Source organism: Nanorana parkeri, unplaced genomic scaffold (assembly GCF_000935625.1).
Source record: "Nanorana parkeri isolate BGI_ZX_2015 unplaced genomic scaffold, ASM93562v1 scaffold65, whole genome shotgun sequence".
Taxonomy (NCBI): domain Eukaryota; kingdom Metazoa; phylum Chordata; class Amphibia; order Anura; family Dicroglossidae; genus Nanorana; species Nanorana parkeri.
Window position 1 is genome coordinate 1,391,026 of NW_017306333.1, and position 16,583 is coordinate 1,407,608.

General features: G+C 42.7%; 1 protein-coding gene across 1 annotated transcript in view; it reads right to left on the reverse strand.

The window, feature by feature from the left end:
• Positions 1-16,583, reverse strand: part of RAP1B (RAP1B, member of RAS oncogene family) — a 74,889-nt gene that overhangs the window by 19,336 nt on the left and 38,970 nt on the right. The window contains exon 2 of the mRNA XM_018576364.1: positions 7,447-7,534. Within this exon, the coding sequence (XP_018431866.1) occupies positions 7,447-7,503 (57 nt within the window). The 5' untranslated portion in view covers positions 7,504-7,534. The remainder of the gene's footprint in view (positions 1-7,446; positions 7,535-16,583) is intronic.

Consider the following 16,583-nt stretch of genomic DNA (forward strand, 5'->3'; position numbering starts at 1 on the left):
AGATTCCTCCATCCACACAGTGTAGATGTAGATGGAGGAATCTGTTGCACCTTTTTCTGCAGATAATTGTAAGGTGTATGGCCAGGTTTAGAAGACAGAGAGGGAGATTTATCAAAACTGGAGCAGACAAAATCTGGAGCAGCTGTGCATGGCAACCAATCAGCTTCTCTTTAACTTTCAAATCTTAACTGAACTGCAGAGAGAAGCCGATTGGTTGCCATGCACAGATGCTCCAGATTCTGTCTGCTCCAGTTTTGATAAATTCCCCTCACTGTGCTTTATTAAAATGAGTGCAGGCAATTGAAAGTTCTGACATCATTATCACTTTGATTCCTGGCACCAAGTGTGATCTTCAGACAAACTAAATACAGAAGTAAATATACATTTTTCATACGAAAGCCTGCAGAATTATCCTAATTTAATACCAACATGCAGAGTCTTACATTATGACATTAACCCGAATAAGACTGCTTCTCTTTACGGTCTGTTTACAGTAGTGTGAAGGGTCACTGGTGTGCGCTGTTAGGCCTGGTTCACACATATTGTCGCAGCTGAATAAAAAAAAAAATCCCATTCATTGTTATGGCCTCTGTTCACACCTGAGCCTTTTGTCGCAATAAGCATTTTCTTTTTGGCACATTACAGCTCGTTTTGTCTCCATAGAGTCTGCTCATAAAAACGCATGACTTAATGCATGTGCGGTTTACATGCAAAAACGTGCAGCAAAAATGTTTGTTTCTATGCCCAAAAACACTGTTGCCTAGGTGTGAATCAAGGCTGAAGGTGGCCATACACTCTACAACCATCGCAAGACTTTAGTCTTGCGATGGTTGTAAAGGGATTTAAAAAACGTACGATCTGCCTATCTTGGACAGGCAGATCGCACTCTCGATCATCGCAAGCCCGCTCTCCTGAGGGGCGGGCTTCCGATGACCGCAATGCTGAACGGGCAGTGTGCGCGTGCGCACACCGGCCCGTTCAGCATTTATCTTCCGAGCACCGTTCTAACCAGCCGAGAATTGTACGATTCCCGGCTGGTTTTCGAACATGCTGGTTCGACAGAAGACGTGCGACCGTACAGTAGAAACGGTCGCACGTCTCCGTTCACACTGCTCGATTATCGTACGAAAAACCGATCGCATACGATTATCGTACGATAATCGTGCAGTGTATGGGCACCTTTAGGAAGCGAGTACCTGTGTCGGTCTTCAAATGATCCCTGTGAAGCTCTTGAGGATCCTAGGCCAGGATTGTACACAGAGCCTTGACCTGTTCAAATTGGGATTAACCCCTTCGTGACTGACGACGTACAGTGTACGTCGCCAGCATCGGGGCTGTTTAAACAGACTTCCGGCGACTTTTGCCGCCGGGACTCTGTTTAAACTTGTAGAGCCGACTGTCGGCTTTACAACAGAAGCGATCCTGGCGACTTACCTGTCGCCAGATCGCTTCTGCGTCCCGAAGAAGGGGCCGCCCCCCCCCCGAAAGCCATGCTGCTCCCAGCACAAAGCCCAACCTAATCCCAAGTGCTTTGGAGTGCCATTGCAAATGCTTTTCTTTTCAAAATGAATGGCAACACAAGCCAACGATTTGCATTAGGTTGAAGGATCACAATGCACAGATGAGAAGCCAGCCCTAAATAATTCACTTAATACCAGTCCTTAGCCTCAGCTCTCTCTCTTCCTGTGCAAAGCCTCATGGAGAATCCTTAAGGTCCCCACACACCTTACGATAATCGCGGAAATCCCGCGATCGTACGATTATCGTAAGGTGTGTGGAAGCCATGCGACCTCTACTACTGTAAGGTCGCACGACTTTAAACTTACGAACATGTTTCAAAACCTGCCGAGCATCGCGTACAAACTTCTGTGGTTTTATTCGGGGAAACTCCATTCATTCCACAATCAACATGTTAAAATAAAACAGGGTTTCGAGGGACATTTGTCAAGTGTCTGATGGCATTATCGGGTGGTAAAGACAGATCTTTTGTTCGGAAATGTAGTGTACGGCCAGCTTTATGTACACTAGTCCTAATAAAAGGAATGGCAGGCAACTTGTGATGGCTGCTTTTATTCAGCTTTTATACTTTGAAAAGTTTAACTCACTAACATGTTTACTTTAAAACATGAAAAAGTTTTGGCCTCACATGACAAAAACATTTAAAGCACACCACAGCTTCCAATTACTTACTGGGTTCCGCATGAAGCCGGTTTTAGTGGCCAGGCCTAACTAGCTTGTGTGCAATTCCACTCATTAAGAAGGCCCACTTATCCAATAGCCTGACATTCCCCTCCATTGAACACACACCAGGAAGCCTTGGAGACTAGTACAAACAGATAAAGTACACACGATCTCTCCTTTGTACTGGTAATGGCGTCACATACTGTTCCAAGCTTATCTAAATGTTTCTGGAAAAAGCAACGCAACATCTGTCTATTCCCATTAGCAGTGCAGACGTAATAACCAATATAACAATATTGATCTAAGTAGTCAAAGTGGACAGAAAGAGCAACACACACTAGTTGTGTAACAGAACACCTATGGTACATGGCAGCAAGTAACAAGTGCATGAGTGAAACTTTCCATATTCTGTTGATATTTGTATTTTAAAAAAATGACATACGAGACTGAAGAGTCGAGGACATTTACAAGTTCAAAAATGTGCTTATATTCAAAGATTCTGCATTAAAAATAAAACAAACATTCTCACACAAATTATCTAAACCTCCACAAAGGACTGCAGGCAGGTAGGTCTGACCACTGTTATGATGAAACCAAAATACGTATAATCAAGGCCCGGTTCACACCTAGGTGGCATTGTTTTTGCGTGTTTAAACACACATGTTTAGCGTGCGGTTATTGCGGGTTTGGCACATTTTAAACACGCGTGAAACGGGGCGCACATGAAGACGTTCGTTTTGACTGGCAGCGTAAGAAACACTGCAGTCAATGGACAAACACGCGCACGAAAATGTGCAACATGCTTCTGCCGCGCATTTCCTGGCGTTTCCATTGAAGTCTATGGGGGGGAAATGAGCTTCAAAACTGCCAAAAGAACTTGTACTTTTTTTTCGTTTTCCTGCTCAGGTGTGAACAAGGGCATGGAAATCATGAGATTTCTTGTGTAGGGCATTTAAAAACACCTAGGTGTAAACAAGACCTTACTGTAAACATTATAGCTCAGCAACAAGAAGTCTTATACACAATTACTGTATGCTAAAAGCATACCTAAAGCCAGTCACTACAATCTTATATAAAGGTGTTAATGTAATCTCAAACGTTGTTCTCAATACAGGCAGTCCTCGGGTTACATACAAGATAGGGACTGTAGGTTTGTACTTAAGTTGAATTTGTATGCAAGTCGGAACAGGTAAATTTTAAAGTGCAACTCCAGCCAAAATTTTTTTTTTTTTCAGTTTTGGATATCATAAGGAAGGGTGAAGTTGGTTTTGCTGTCTGTTCCTGGTGTTCAGAAGATTATAAAATAATTAAAAAAATGTTTTATTTAAAATGACACACCAAAAAAGTTTTTCTATTTTTATAAAAAATGTTTTTATTTGTTTGCATTTTTAAATTTGTATTTAACTTTTTTTTTTAATTTTTTGTCTTTTTAAACTTTTTTTAATTTGAATGCTCTGAGCAATAGCCAGACTGCTATTGGCTATTGCAAATTGCAATAGCCGGCTGGCTATTGCAACTGCCTGCTGTCAATCAGCAGAGGAGGGGCCTGAAGGAGAAAGTTCTCTATCAGGTACTCCCATGCTGATTGACAGCAGGCAGTGGGCGGGTGCAATAGCCAGCTTGCTATTGGCTATTGCATTTTACTATATCCAATAGCAGGCTGGGTGTGGCTCCCAGCCTGCAGATGAAGAGGAGGCAGGGGGGCGGGGCAGAGGAGCTGCGGCTGGACGGGGAGTGGAGGATCGTCCGGAACGGGGAAGAGAAGCCGACGGACTGGACCAGGGGAAGAGGAGGCCGGGACAGCAGCGGCGGTACGCGGGGCAGTGGTGCAATGCAGCGGTCTGCGTCCCCGCTGCCTCCGCCAACACAGGCGGGGAGAGCAGCGCGGATTTGAAGGGACACAGGACGCTGCAGCCACAGTTCTCCTAAATGTACCGGCAGCCGCCGGTACATTTAGGAGAACTGTGGACCCCGGTTCGTAAGTACGGATAGTCCGTAGTGAAAACAATATTTTATGGGAAAAATGTTTCATACACAGCGTTTTAGCAAATTAAACGTCATCCAGTTCTGCTCACTCTAACACAGCTGCCCTACCCACTAGTCCTTAAAGTGGACCTTTATCCCCTTTCATTAAAAATCCCATTAGCATGCAACTCTGCATGCTGATATTAACTCATCTTACACTCAGTAGTTAAAGGAGAACAATGAGGTGAAATAGTATAGGATAGTTGGAGCCGACCTGTGACAAAGAAGCTGTCGCACATCTATTGATCGGAAGGTGAGCAAACACATACCGTCGCTCGCTCGCTTTCCGATCATCTCACTGCACTGTGTCATTCACTGCTCCCCGCAGGGATTCCCCCCCCCCCCTCCGATCCTCCAGCGCTGAGTGGAGAAATGGAAGGGGGGGGCACACCCGGCTCTGCCTTGAGACAGAGCCAGCTGTCAAATCAGCCAGCTGGTTGGATATTGACAGTATTGTCGGGATCCGTCCCGGCTGCAGCGCTCTCAGTATATTGCGGGCAATAGCCGGCTATATACTGAGCTTTGGGTCACGGGAGGAGGTTAGTATATGTCCTCACTTGACCCTAAAGAGGACTATGGGAAAAATACTTACCCCATAGTTCTCTTTTAAACATTTTTTGCTTTTACTTAATTTTTTCCTCTTCCTGGTCCTCTTAGGCATTAGTGATGTAATCTTGGACTCACAGATGCATCCTGGGAAGGCTACATCACAATGCATTGCTGGGAAAACTCCCGTGTAAACTGCAAAATCCCACAGGATCTCAAGGAAAGGCATTTTTCCCTCCTGAGATGATGTGCAATGTCACATGTCCCAGTCACATGTGCCAGATTTCCAGGAAGTAAAAGGGAGATCGATTAATCTGCCCTTAGTGAAAATGCCCACTGTGAGAAGAATGGAGAGGGAAAGAAAAAGAAGGTATGGAAAGAATAAAAAGGCTGCGATTATCTAGGAGGTATCTGTAGATTGTCATTACTAAGCATTTCTAAAGCTGTCATTCTTGTAATTTCCTTGTTGAAGTTCCTCTTAAGTGATTTAGAGCAAATATTACCCTGATACAAAATATTAGAAAAAAAAAAAACCTGTAAAATAACTTATTGAGCCAGATTCTTCTTATGGATTCTAGTCCAGACACCAGACAAAGACTGGCATTCCCAAAGCTGGAAGGATAGGAGCGTTCCCCCCAACCACATTTATAAGCGACTATTAATCCCTGGTATGACATTATCATCAGCAGCTGCTTTGGAAATACATTGAGTAGTTACCGAGAATGACAATTCTGTTGCTAGTTCCAAACGCCACATAAAAAATAAATCAGTTGCTCAGCAACCGGGTTACACATTGCTGGAATTGCTTCAACAGACCTTCTACTGACAGCAGTTCAATGATTCCAAGTAACAAAAACACCAAGGAGGTGGATTCTGTACCTGCTGCAACTGGCTTGTCTGACATGGTCCCTTAAGACAAAAGGTGACAACCCATGAGATGTTTAGAGCTATCTGGGTACAAATTGTGGTGGTTAACAAACAGCAAGCTTGACCAATATAGGTTCTGAGTCTTTTTCACATTGATTTGTACATCATCAAAATCCAACCGATCAGGCAGTATTGATTTTAGCGAGCCAATATAGGACTTGCAAATACACACAATCCAGAAGCAAGACCTTTTAATGTAACACAGCAGCATTATTAGCCATATATAGGCAACCTGACAGTCACCAAGAGCAAGGAGTCTAAACTTTCTTTTCCAGCACCCTCTCCCATTAACATTTAACTGGCTGTGCAAGAGCTAACAGAACTCTGTGCCAGAACAAACAGACATGAGGCATCTGACAGAAGAAAGAACAGAGCTAACTATAAAACAAAGACAACCATTTTTTCCCCCTTCACGTCTCCAGCAGCTTTAGATTTACAGCAATATCTGCAAAACTGCTACACGTTGCAAAACAAAAGCTTTCTGTACTTTTTCACTTTGTCCTACTTTAACTGCTCAATTTGAGCTGTTTCACTAAGCGGATAACGGCAGAATCAGTAGAGAGATTCAGGATGGAAATCTAAGAAGGAAAATTACAAGAGCTAAAAACAACCTCTTTTTTTCAAATGTTTTTTTTATCAGTTAGGTGCTGCTTTCAGTTTTCTCATTTCCAGGTGTTCCTGAGGACGTCGCTACTGACGAAACATTAGACGAGCTGTGGACGCGCTGTTCGGAGAGACTAAAAGGTGCCCATACACCTTAATCGTATGCGATCGACTTTTCGAACGACAATCGTACGTGTGAATAGAGTGCCCGAACCGACATTACTGTACAATCGTATGACTTTTGGCGGTCAAGCATGTTTGAAAACTTTGCTCGATCGTACCGGCAAAAGTCGTACGATCTACACTGCGCATGCGGGAACGAAAATACCACAAATCAATTACCGCATTTCGTCCAGGTGCTTCTCGTTAATTACGGCTAAATTAATCTTGCGATCATCAGGGCAGGATGGGGCTGTCATACGAAAATCGTACGACTATTCGATCGGACGATAAGTTTCGTCCGATAATCGTAAGGTGTATGGGCACCTTTAGAGATAAATATGGCCCCCTATTGAGGTAAACAAACAACTCTGAGTATATGGGTTGTTTTCATTTGCTCATTTAATAAAGGATATTTTACACTGAGATCTCTCCTTCACTTTTCCCTCATTCAATGCGTGCGGAGTAATATGTACAATGAGGAATTATGTCAGCGAGGAGATCTGGAGAGTACTGTCTTCGCTTGAGGCCCTGAATCAGCGCATAAGACCTTCTTATTTAAAAGGTCACATATCATTTGGCGAGTGTCTGCCCATAAGGGTTAGGGGTTTTTCCCACAGAGGTTTTCATCTTAGTGGAAGTTCACAAGTCCAGTTATATTTTGGAGTGCAACTGATTCATGATACAAGGCCTGCACTGTATCCACAGGCACTAGTTCAATGCTTGTTCCACCCGAAGGCGGCCAGGCTGGGTGACATTGGGGACATGTTTAGCAGGTTCTTAATTCCAATTAAAGGGGAAGCAGCACATATCAAGGTCTTTGAGGATTGAAAAAATGAAAAGAACAGATCACACAGGATAGCCTAACAAGAGCAAACTGTTGTGTGTGGTCACAGAACAGGTCAGGCTCATACATTGTGGTCATTCCATTTTTCTCCATATACATTTTTATCATAGCCCTGACATAAGTCCAATAAATTTGTAATCGTAAAAGAAAAATCTTACCAGTGCAGACTTTCCAACACCACCCGACCCAAGGACAACCAGCTTGTATTCACGCATGGTGCAGGCTTTGTGTCAACCAACTCCACACCTAGAAAACAAAAAGGAGCATTAGATCAAATTTAATTATAGCATAACTACAACAGTACTAAATATTCAAGAATATAAACAGGTTTCTCGGAGTAAAAGACAAAAATCACATCAAGAACTAAAATCTAAGTCAATGCTAGAAAGCCCACCAAGGTATAAGGGGTGCTACAGAGGCCTACAGTATGTCTACTAGTCTCGGGCACTGGTGTTGTGGTCTCTTTTTTTAGGGACTCCTCTTAAAGTACTTATTCCTCAATACAAAAAATTATTATTACTATAAAACCCCATAATACTTAGCGAATTGCCTATTGAGTAATTAACGATTTGATCTGTAATATAAATAAAAAGCTGTGACTTCAGCTAGAACATAACGTGTGATGATGATGAGGTCTGACAACTTAAAAATGTGTGATGAGAATGGGTCATATTGCACACAGTGCCACTCTCATTTGCAGAAAATCAAACCCTACTTAGGATCTGGAAAATACTTTTATTGGCCTGGTCATAAATTGCCGTTATAAACTGGTCATAAAACAGTCTAGTCCAATACACATCTATGTCAGCTGAGGAAGGGGACTGCTTCCGCAAAATGCATCTGAATTCCGTTACAGTCCTGTCGGGGTGTGGCAACGAGTGGTTTACACTCGTCGTACAGCTCGTTCACACTAGCTGCCTGCTAAAACGTGACATGCTACTAGCGTTTGCTAGGTGGCAGCAGTGAACTGCTGTGGCTTAAGTTGTTAAAACGCAAGGCACTATTTACTTTTTTCTTTCTTAACTTTATTTGGAGTGTAGAAAGTATACACTCCATCCAGGTCTCTGCTGGCAGTGCTTTACACTGTGGTTTGGTGCGGTGACATCTGGGGGCATCCAGTGTGCTGCTGAAAAATGTAGTAGGTCTGCATTTTATTGTAGCCCACAGCACTGCACTTGGTCACTCCCACGTTGTAGTGTAAAAGCAATTGTATTCCAAGTGCCCTAAGGCCTTGTTCACACCAGATGCAGTGCATTCCGGCCTGATTCTGGGGCAGGGGGGGGCGTGTCGGTCTATTAAAGTGAATGGCACTGTAGCCACGCCCTCTGGCTGCAATGCGATCGGCCGCACGGGATCGCAAGGCACATTTTGCCTGAGGTCCGAAAAAAATTGTGGTTGCAGCATTTTTTTTCGGACCGGACATAATGTGCCTTGGGATCCCGTGTGGCCGGAGGCCGTGGCTACGGTGCCATTAACTTCAATGGACTGACACATCCCCTCCTGCTCCACAAAAAAGTGAGCCAGCCGCAAAGCGCGGCAGTGTGTTCTGGCCAGAATGCAATGCATCTGGTGTGAACGAGGCCTGAGAGTTGGTTGGTCCGGTGCGGGAAAAAAAAAACAAACACTCACTGCATAGTACAAATGGGCCTTTAAAAAAAGGTCAGAATTCCAAAATCAGATTCTGCGAATGGTGCATCTTTCTTTTAAAGCACAAAGCAGCAGTTGCTGTGCGTGTATCCACATGGTTAACTGCGGAGTTAACCTGCCCCAGTGACTATCATTCTAACTCTGCTGGTGCTTAGGTTGTTATCCCCTGAGGAAAATCTCTGTACAGGGCGAGGCTAAGAAAGTAATACATCACAATACGGACTACAGCTTTACTTTCTGCCTTTTCAGTTTGTAACGGCATCAAAACGTCGGCAGCATCATTTATGTAAAGCAGCTTACAACAAATTCAGAAATGTACATTACCGGAATACGTCTTACTGTAATATAGTTATTTAAAAAAAAAAAAAAACTTCCTGTCAGCTGATAATTTCTTGTGCTACATTGAGTTACGCTGTTCTCAGCTATCTTTGCTGTCTGTGTATCTGTATCTGTATCTATCTGTGGGAAGAGGAAAAGGGGAGGTTATTACAGTGCTGTCTTAGGATGACAACGCTGCTTCTCCACAGATACAGTACGGTGAATGAGTGTGGGAACCCTAGGACAGGAAATGGGTTACTGGCAGGATCACCAGGTTAAAATAAATAAAAAAGCCTAAAAAATGCTACTGCCACCCCAACTAAGGACCAATTACCTGCAACACTATCTTTTCCATCCTGGGTGTAGCCATGCTTTTTATTTATTTTAATACCACTTACTGCTGTGTCAAGTGCAGCAAGGATCAGAATTAGTAGCAGGTTGTAAACTAGTTGTTTATAAATTGAGAAGTCTTAGGCTTGTTCACACCAAATGCAGACCAGATCTGCATGAGTTTCTGCACACGCAGTGCAGTGTGTTATACCGCTTTTTTGATGCGTTCCGGGCCGTTTTTGGTTAAAAAAAAATATTTTTTGTTTAAAATTGGGTTTCAGTGCGTCCCAGGGCGCTTGCACATGTTTTTGATGCGTTTGCATGCGTTCCAGAGCAGGAAAAATAGGGCTTGCTGCAGTTTTTTTACATGCTCTGGAACAGAACACTGCGGTGTGAACTAGAGCCCAAAATACCATTGGATGCAGTTTTGATCTGTAACTGCTCTGCAACGAGCTTGGTGTGAACTAGCCCTGGATTTTTTTGTTTGTAATGTGGGTCATGTTTGACTGTGCAGAATGCAGACCTTATACATGTGGAAAAAAAAAAAAAGAAAGAAGAAGAAAGCAAAAATCTAAACTATATCAAGCTAAATCTGATACGGTACCACACAAACGCTTGCTACACAAGCTGAGGGCTATGGGCATAGATTGGGTGGTGTGTACGTGGATAGAGAACTGGCTACGGGAACGGGTCCAGAGGGTATCTGTAAATGGCACCTTTTCAGACTGGGCTAGTGTAATGAGCGGTGTGCCTCAGGGTTCTGTGCTGGGTCCCATATTGTTCAACTTATTTATTAATGACATCGGGGAGGGTGTTAACAGCGATATTTCCGTGTTTGCGGATGACACCAAAATTGGGAGGGTAATAGACACGGACTTAGACATTATAACATTACAGGAGGACCTGGATAAAATAGGGGAGTGGGCATTAATGTGGCAGATGAGGTTTAATGTCGATAAATGCAAAGTAATGCACTTTGGAATTAAAAATAAACAAATGGGTTATACAATTATGGGTATGCCGCTAGGGAAGTCAGAAATGGAGAAGGATTTGGGGGTCATTGTAGACCACAAACTGAAAGGTAGTTTGCAGTGCCAGGCTGCTGTAAACAAAGCTAGCAGGGTCTTGTCCTGTATTAAAAAGGGGATGTATTGCAGGGACAAGTCTATAATTTTGCCACTTTATAGATCATTGGTTCGACCTCATCTGGAGTACGCGGTCCAGTTCTGGTCACCAGTACTAAGAAAAGATGTCCTTGAGTTGGAAAAAGTCCAGCGGAGGGCAACCAAACTAATTAGGGGTATGGAGGACCAGAGCTACGAGACAAGGCTACTAAATTTAAACATGTTCACATTGGAGGTGAGGAGATTAAGGGGGGATATGATCTCCATGTACAAAATGTTCAATGGTGGTAGCAACATTAGCGATAAACTGTTTAAAATTAACTCCGTTACAAAAACTAGAGGCCACCACCTAAAATTGGTGGAAAAAAAATTCCAGCACAAGGGGCGAAGGGGGTTCTTCACAGTAAGATCAGTTAGGGTCTGGAACTCACTGCCACAGACAGTGATTTCAGCAAAGAATGTGGAATTGTTCAAGAAACTTTTGGACGATTTCTTAAGGGACCGTAATATACAGGTGTACAGGTACTCCTAGAATGAGATCCTAATAGGTTGGACTTGATGGACTAATGTCTTTATTCAACCTCAAATACTATGTAACTATGTAACTATGTAAATCGAAAACACAATTTTACTTTAAGCAGAACAAAAAAAAAGGAAGTTCCCATGTAAGAATGTCCCATATTGCAACACCTATGATGAAATATATAAAACGTTCCTTGGTAAAACTACATTCACACTGGCCTCCTACGTTTGGGGCGTGTGTAAATACACACACACACACACACACACACACACACACTTAACTGGGAATTATAAACGACATTTTGCTTCCCAGGTCAATTTCTCCTGCATTTTTGTAATTGTATTTACATGCGTTTGCATGCAGAGTACCTAAACTTCCCCTGAATGCACAAAATTCTGTTTCGTCTACATGAAGCTAAACTAGATGCACCTAAATGCAGGTAAAAAGGTACAGTGTGAATTATACCATATACAATCATTACATGCACGCATGTGTATTTAAAAATGAGCCCAAAAACGTTTAAAAGGTGTCATTGCAGGTGTGAACGAGGCCTAAGAGCACAACAAACGTTTGCTTGGTATAACGAAGTTATATAAATGTCAGAACTGAAAACACAGGGAACTCAAGCTACCTGCTTAGGGCTTCTGTTTTCTATCAGGGCACTGCTGATTTCCTTTAGTAATCTTGGACCTTCAGCTACTTGACTGTTTGTAACGCAGGAAACATTTCCCACAAACATCTACTGTGGGTTCCTTACTGTCTCGCATCAGATAATGCCTGATGCATCAAACTGAACAAAGAGGTTTCTTAAGCTGGCCATACATTATGTGAATTTCGCCTGGTCCTTCAGGAACTGGGCGAAGTTTGAACAGTGGGTGCTGCTGGTCGCCACCATTTCAGCCAGCAATCCTCAATCAGCTGATCGAAGGAGCCAGTCAGAAAATCTACAAATGAACAGAGCCGGGAGCCAACGAGCGACCTGTGCTGCTGTCGCAATACATTGCAAACAGTGGGGACTCCTCGATCAACACTCATAAGCGTTCATGGAGGAATGTGTTCTCTTTTCTTTGTTCAGCCATAAGACCAGCTTTATAGTCACTAAATAGATTCAAACCGGCCACATGAATTTGATCAGCCATACATCAAGCAGAGAGTAAGACAGCATGTAGTTTAGGAGGCAGACCAAGTTTCAAGTCCGGCAACAATGGATTACATAAAATGGTAGCCAAACGCACTAAAAGGCAACAACTTCACTGCAAGGCAATAAAATACTCTGCATTCCCAAAAAAGGGTCCAGTGTGGTTTTGGCTTAGCTAGCAAACCATTCAAAATGGGTGCTGTTAAAAACATCACAAGCTGCCTAAAACAATACTGTTGTAATATTCAATATTAGACCCCAAATCCAACAAACTAAACTTTTATTTCTATTTCGACACCAACTGAGCAAGGATAAAATCAAACTAGCAGGTCGAAATGCATTGAACGTTATTGAAGTGAAGTTTTATCTGCTGGATTTGGGATGTGGTCATCTTGTTTCCTAAATTACAGACAGTGCAGAAGAACATGGACTGTGCACTCACAGCGTGGATGCAGAGACAGCATATTGGGTAAGCTGGCCTTTGTGGATATAGTGGTAGCTCCTGAAAAATGTGCATGATAGCTTTAAAAAGGGAAGTTTTTTTTTGAGTATGAAACATAATTTTTTTGCATAAGCAAACCACTGAAGTCAGCGATAGATGTGAAAAGTGTGTAATTTTTGCTCTTGTAGGCACCAAAATAAAGCATATCTATATTCTGTAGATTAGTGGCTCTCAACTAGTGGGTCGCTTGAGGTGTGGTGGGTGTATTGGTCACCAGGGAGCTCCATCCATACGTGCATTGCTTACAGCTCCCTCACATGCCTGGACCGGAGTGACATCACATTCTTGTGCCTGGGACCTTTACAGGGTACGCAAGGGAGCTGTACAAACAATGCACATATGGATGGAGCTCCATCACAGCACAGCAGCCCCACTGGACTCCAGGCTTATGATTAGAGAGCTGTAACAACTAAATCGAAGTAGTCGATTTAAAATCTACTATGGAAAACGTTGTCAATATTTTCCATCATCGATTAGTCGGCTATCGATTTAGTTTACCCTGCTCGAGGCTCCACACATGACCCTAGCTGCTCACCAGACACGCCTCTTCTTTCTTTTCTCTCTCCTTTTCTCCCCACTCTGAGCTCCCTGATACGCTGCTGTCCGTCAACGATCAAGGAGGAACGGCCCCCGACAGGCCCACGATCTCGCATCTAAAAGCAAGATTGCCAAAACCCTCTACCCAATTGTTTTTTTTTTATGTATTGCTGTGGGAACTGTTGTATTCTCTATTGCTGATGGTACATTGCGCTTTATATGTACCATCACCTATAGAGGAATACAAATCAAAGCAATACAATATACACTGTATGTATATTGTATTGCTGGGATTTGTTGTATTCCTCTCTAGCTGGTGGTATATTCTGCATTGTGCTGTATAATCATTATACAGCGCAATGCAGAATACCACCAGCTAGAGAGGAATACAACAAATCCCAGCCAGCAAGAATACATTATACAGCGGCGCAATGCACACAGAATACCACTAGCTATAGAGGAATACAACAAATCCCAGCAAATGCATTATACAGCGCAATGCAGAATACCACCAGTTATAATGCACTATTGCTGGGATGTGTTGTATTCCTCTATAGCTGGTGGTATTCTGTATTGCGCTGTATAATGTACTATTGCTGGGGTTTGTAGTCCTCTATAGCCAGTGCCATTCTGCATTCATTGCTGTATAATTTTACACTTTCCATTTGATATATTGCACACCACACTTTATTTTTACTTCCACCGCTCCAAGCTTGCTACCATGATGGACTACAATCTCAATACAAACTAGTAGTCCATCACTGGAGCCATTTTATTAATCCGATTATTAAAACTTAATAAAATCGGCTAAATAAATCGATTTTGAAAATAACTGTTAGCTGCAGCCCTAATGATGATCCACTCCAGTTCTCATAAAGGTAGGGAGACTGGAAGGATCTTAAAAAATATAATATAATAAATATAAATATATATATATATATATAAACGTTTTGGAGTATGTATGAGAATGTCTGTGGTTGTGTGTGTCTGTCGGTGTTTTTTAAGTCCTGTACGATTAACACACTGTACCACGCAATCGCACCTACCTTCTGGTGCGGGAGGGTGCATTGCGATTCATTTGAATGTCATCCTAAATGCACCTCTCGCCGACAGTTTTATCGCCCACACGGCAATGCCGTATGTTCCAGTGCAGAGCAACTTGGGTCATGACTTAATGACCAAGGACAAATGTGGGTCTTGAAGTCACACAGGCTGAGAACAACAACTGTAGATTGTGGGTCTGAAGTAAGAAAAGAATCATGCTTATAAATTGATACAGCTTGTGTTGTCACAAAACTAGTTACCGTATGTACTCAAGTATAAACAGAGTTTTTCAGCCCATTTTTTTTTTTGCTGAAAAGTGCCCCCCTCGGCTTATACTCGAGTCAGCGTCTCGAGCTGGTCAGGTTTCTTCTTACTTACCTCGCCGAGCGTCGCGGCACTGCTGCTCCGGTGGGCGGCGCTCCGAGCGGGGTCATCTGGCAGTCTCCGGGTCCTAATTTAGGTGGCCGGAAAAAGTGTATTTTCACTTTTGCAGCCAAAATGTGATAACTATTTTATATTTGTTACATGCTTATCATTCACATAGCACAATTAAAAATAATAAATCCTCTAAACTGAATTTCGCCCTGCAATGCAAGGGAGTGGGGAGATTAAGCTGAACTTCTACTGAGCCTTTGTCTTAACGTGCACTTCCACTTTTGCGGTCAAATTAGCAAACTAAGCGTTAGATTGTAGTCCATCGCAGGAGGTAGCATGGAGTGGTGACTACTTTACAAGACACACAGGGACCATGGGGAACAAAAGTAGCCACCCTCCAGAAGGATGGACAGTGTCAGCACCAATTTTAGAGATGATTTGAGGATCTACAGCCGAGTGATACGCAAATAAGATAAATTTTTTGTTAATAGTTAAGGTACTTGAATGCATTTGGAAGATTTAAAAGGAACTTTACCCTCATCTTTGAATTGACAACAAGTACACTATAAGAAATGTTTAGTAATGTTAATCTACAAACAGATACTTATGGATAGTTACAGGCTTTCTATTCTTTGCATACTTTATTTTTCTATTCCTACCCATTCTTCTGACAGTGGCCAATTTTACTAAGGGCAGAGTAATGCATCTCCCATTACCACCTTCCTACTGTTGCACATGTGCCTATGACATGTGACCATGCACATCATCTAAGGGGAAGAAAATGCTTTTCCCTGAGATCTCATGAGACTACAGAAGAGATTTCCCAGCAATGCTCTGCTGATTTAACCTTCCCAGAGTGCAAAGCTTGGGCACGATTACATCACTAATGCACAAGAGAACCTGGAAGTGGAAAAACAATAAGTGAAAGAAAAATAGGTTTAGCTTATGAATACAAGATGATTTCTTATCACCATGAAGTGCTACATGCTGAGGTGATTTTTAGTGAAAGGAGGTATAGGTCCCTTTTTACTCCAGAGTTTGTTTTATGGTCATAATATGTTTAACTATCATAAAAGTCCCATTACCCAAGTTAGAAAAAGATAAGGTAGGTCAATTAAGTCAAAATACAGAATGTGTTACTAAATCTATTAAAAATGTATAAAGTAAATGTAGAATTGGCACATGGCTGATAAATGTTTATCACCAACAAAATGCGGCAAACTAAAAAAATGGAAAATAACCGCAGAAGCTGGTGTGTAAGTCTTTTATAGAGAGATTTAAGATGCATTTTTCACTTAAGAGAATTATAACAAAAGAAATAGAGCGAGTGCTCAGGAAGAACAGGGCAAAGATGGCAATAAAGAAATTTCAGAAGCTGCATGATGACTCAGCTCAACAGAACACATTTTATTGTTGCAGCAGGGTAGATTTACTTGATTGTGTAGCAACTCTCCTTTAACCCCTCGAGTCCCAGCCGCCATTTTAAAATGACACTGGGATAGTTGCTGTGGGTTCCAGAGCCATTTTAGGACTCCACTAGTGCTGGAACTGCTCACTGTCTGTGATGCTACAGCTCGCGGTATACTGAGACCGCCGCAGCCGGGACGGATCCCGACATTACTGTCGAGATCCACCCAGCTGCTTGATTGACAGCTGGCTCTGCCTATATAGAGGCAGAGCCAGCTGTACCTGCCCCCTCCCCCGTCCGTTCCTCCACTCAGCACTGGAGGATCGGAGTGGGGAGGGGGGAATCCCTG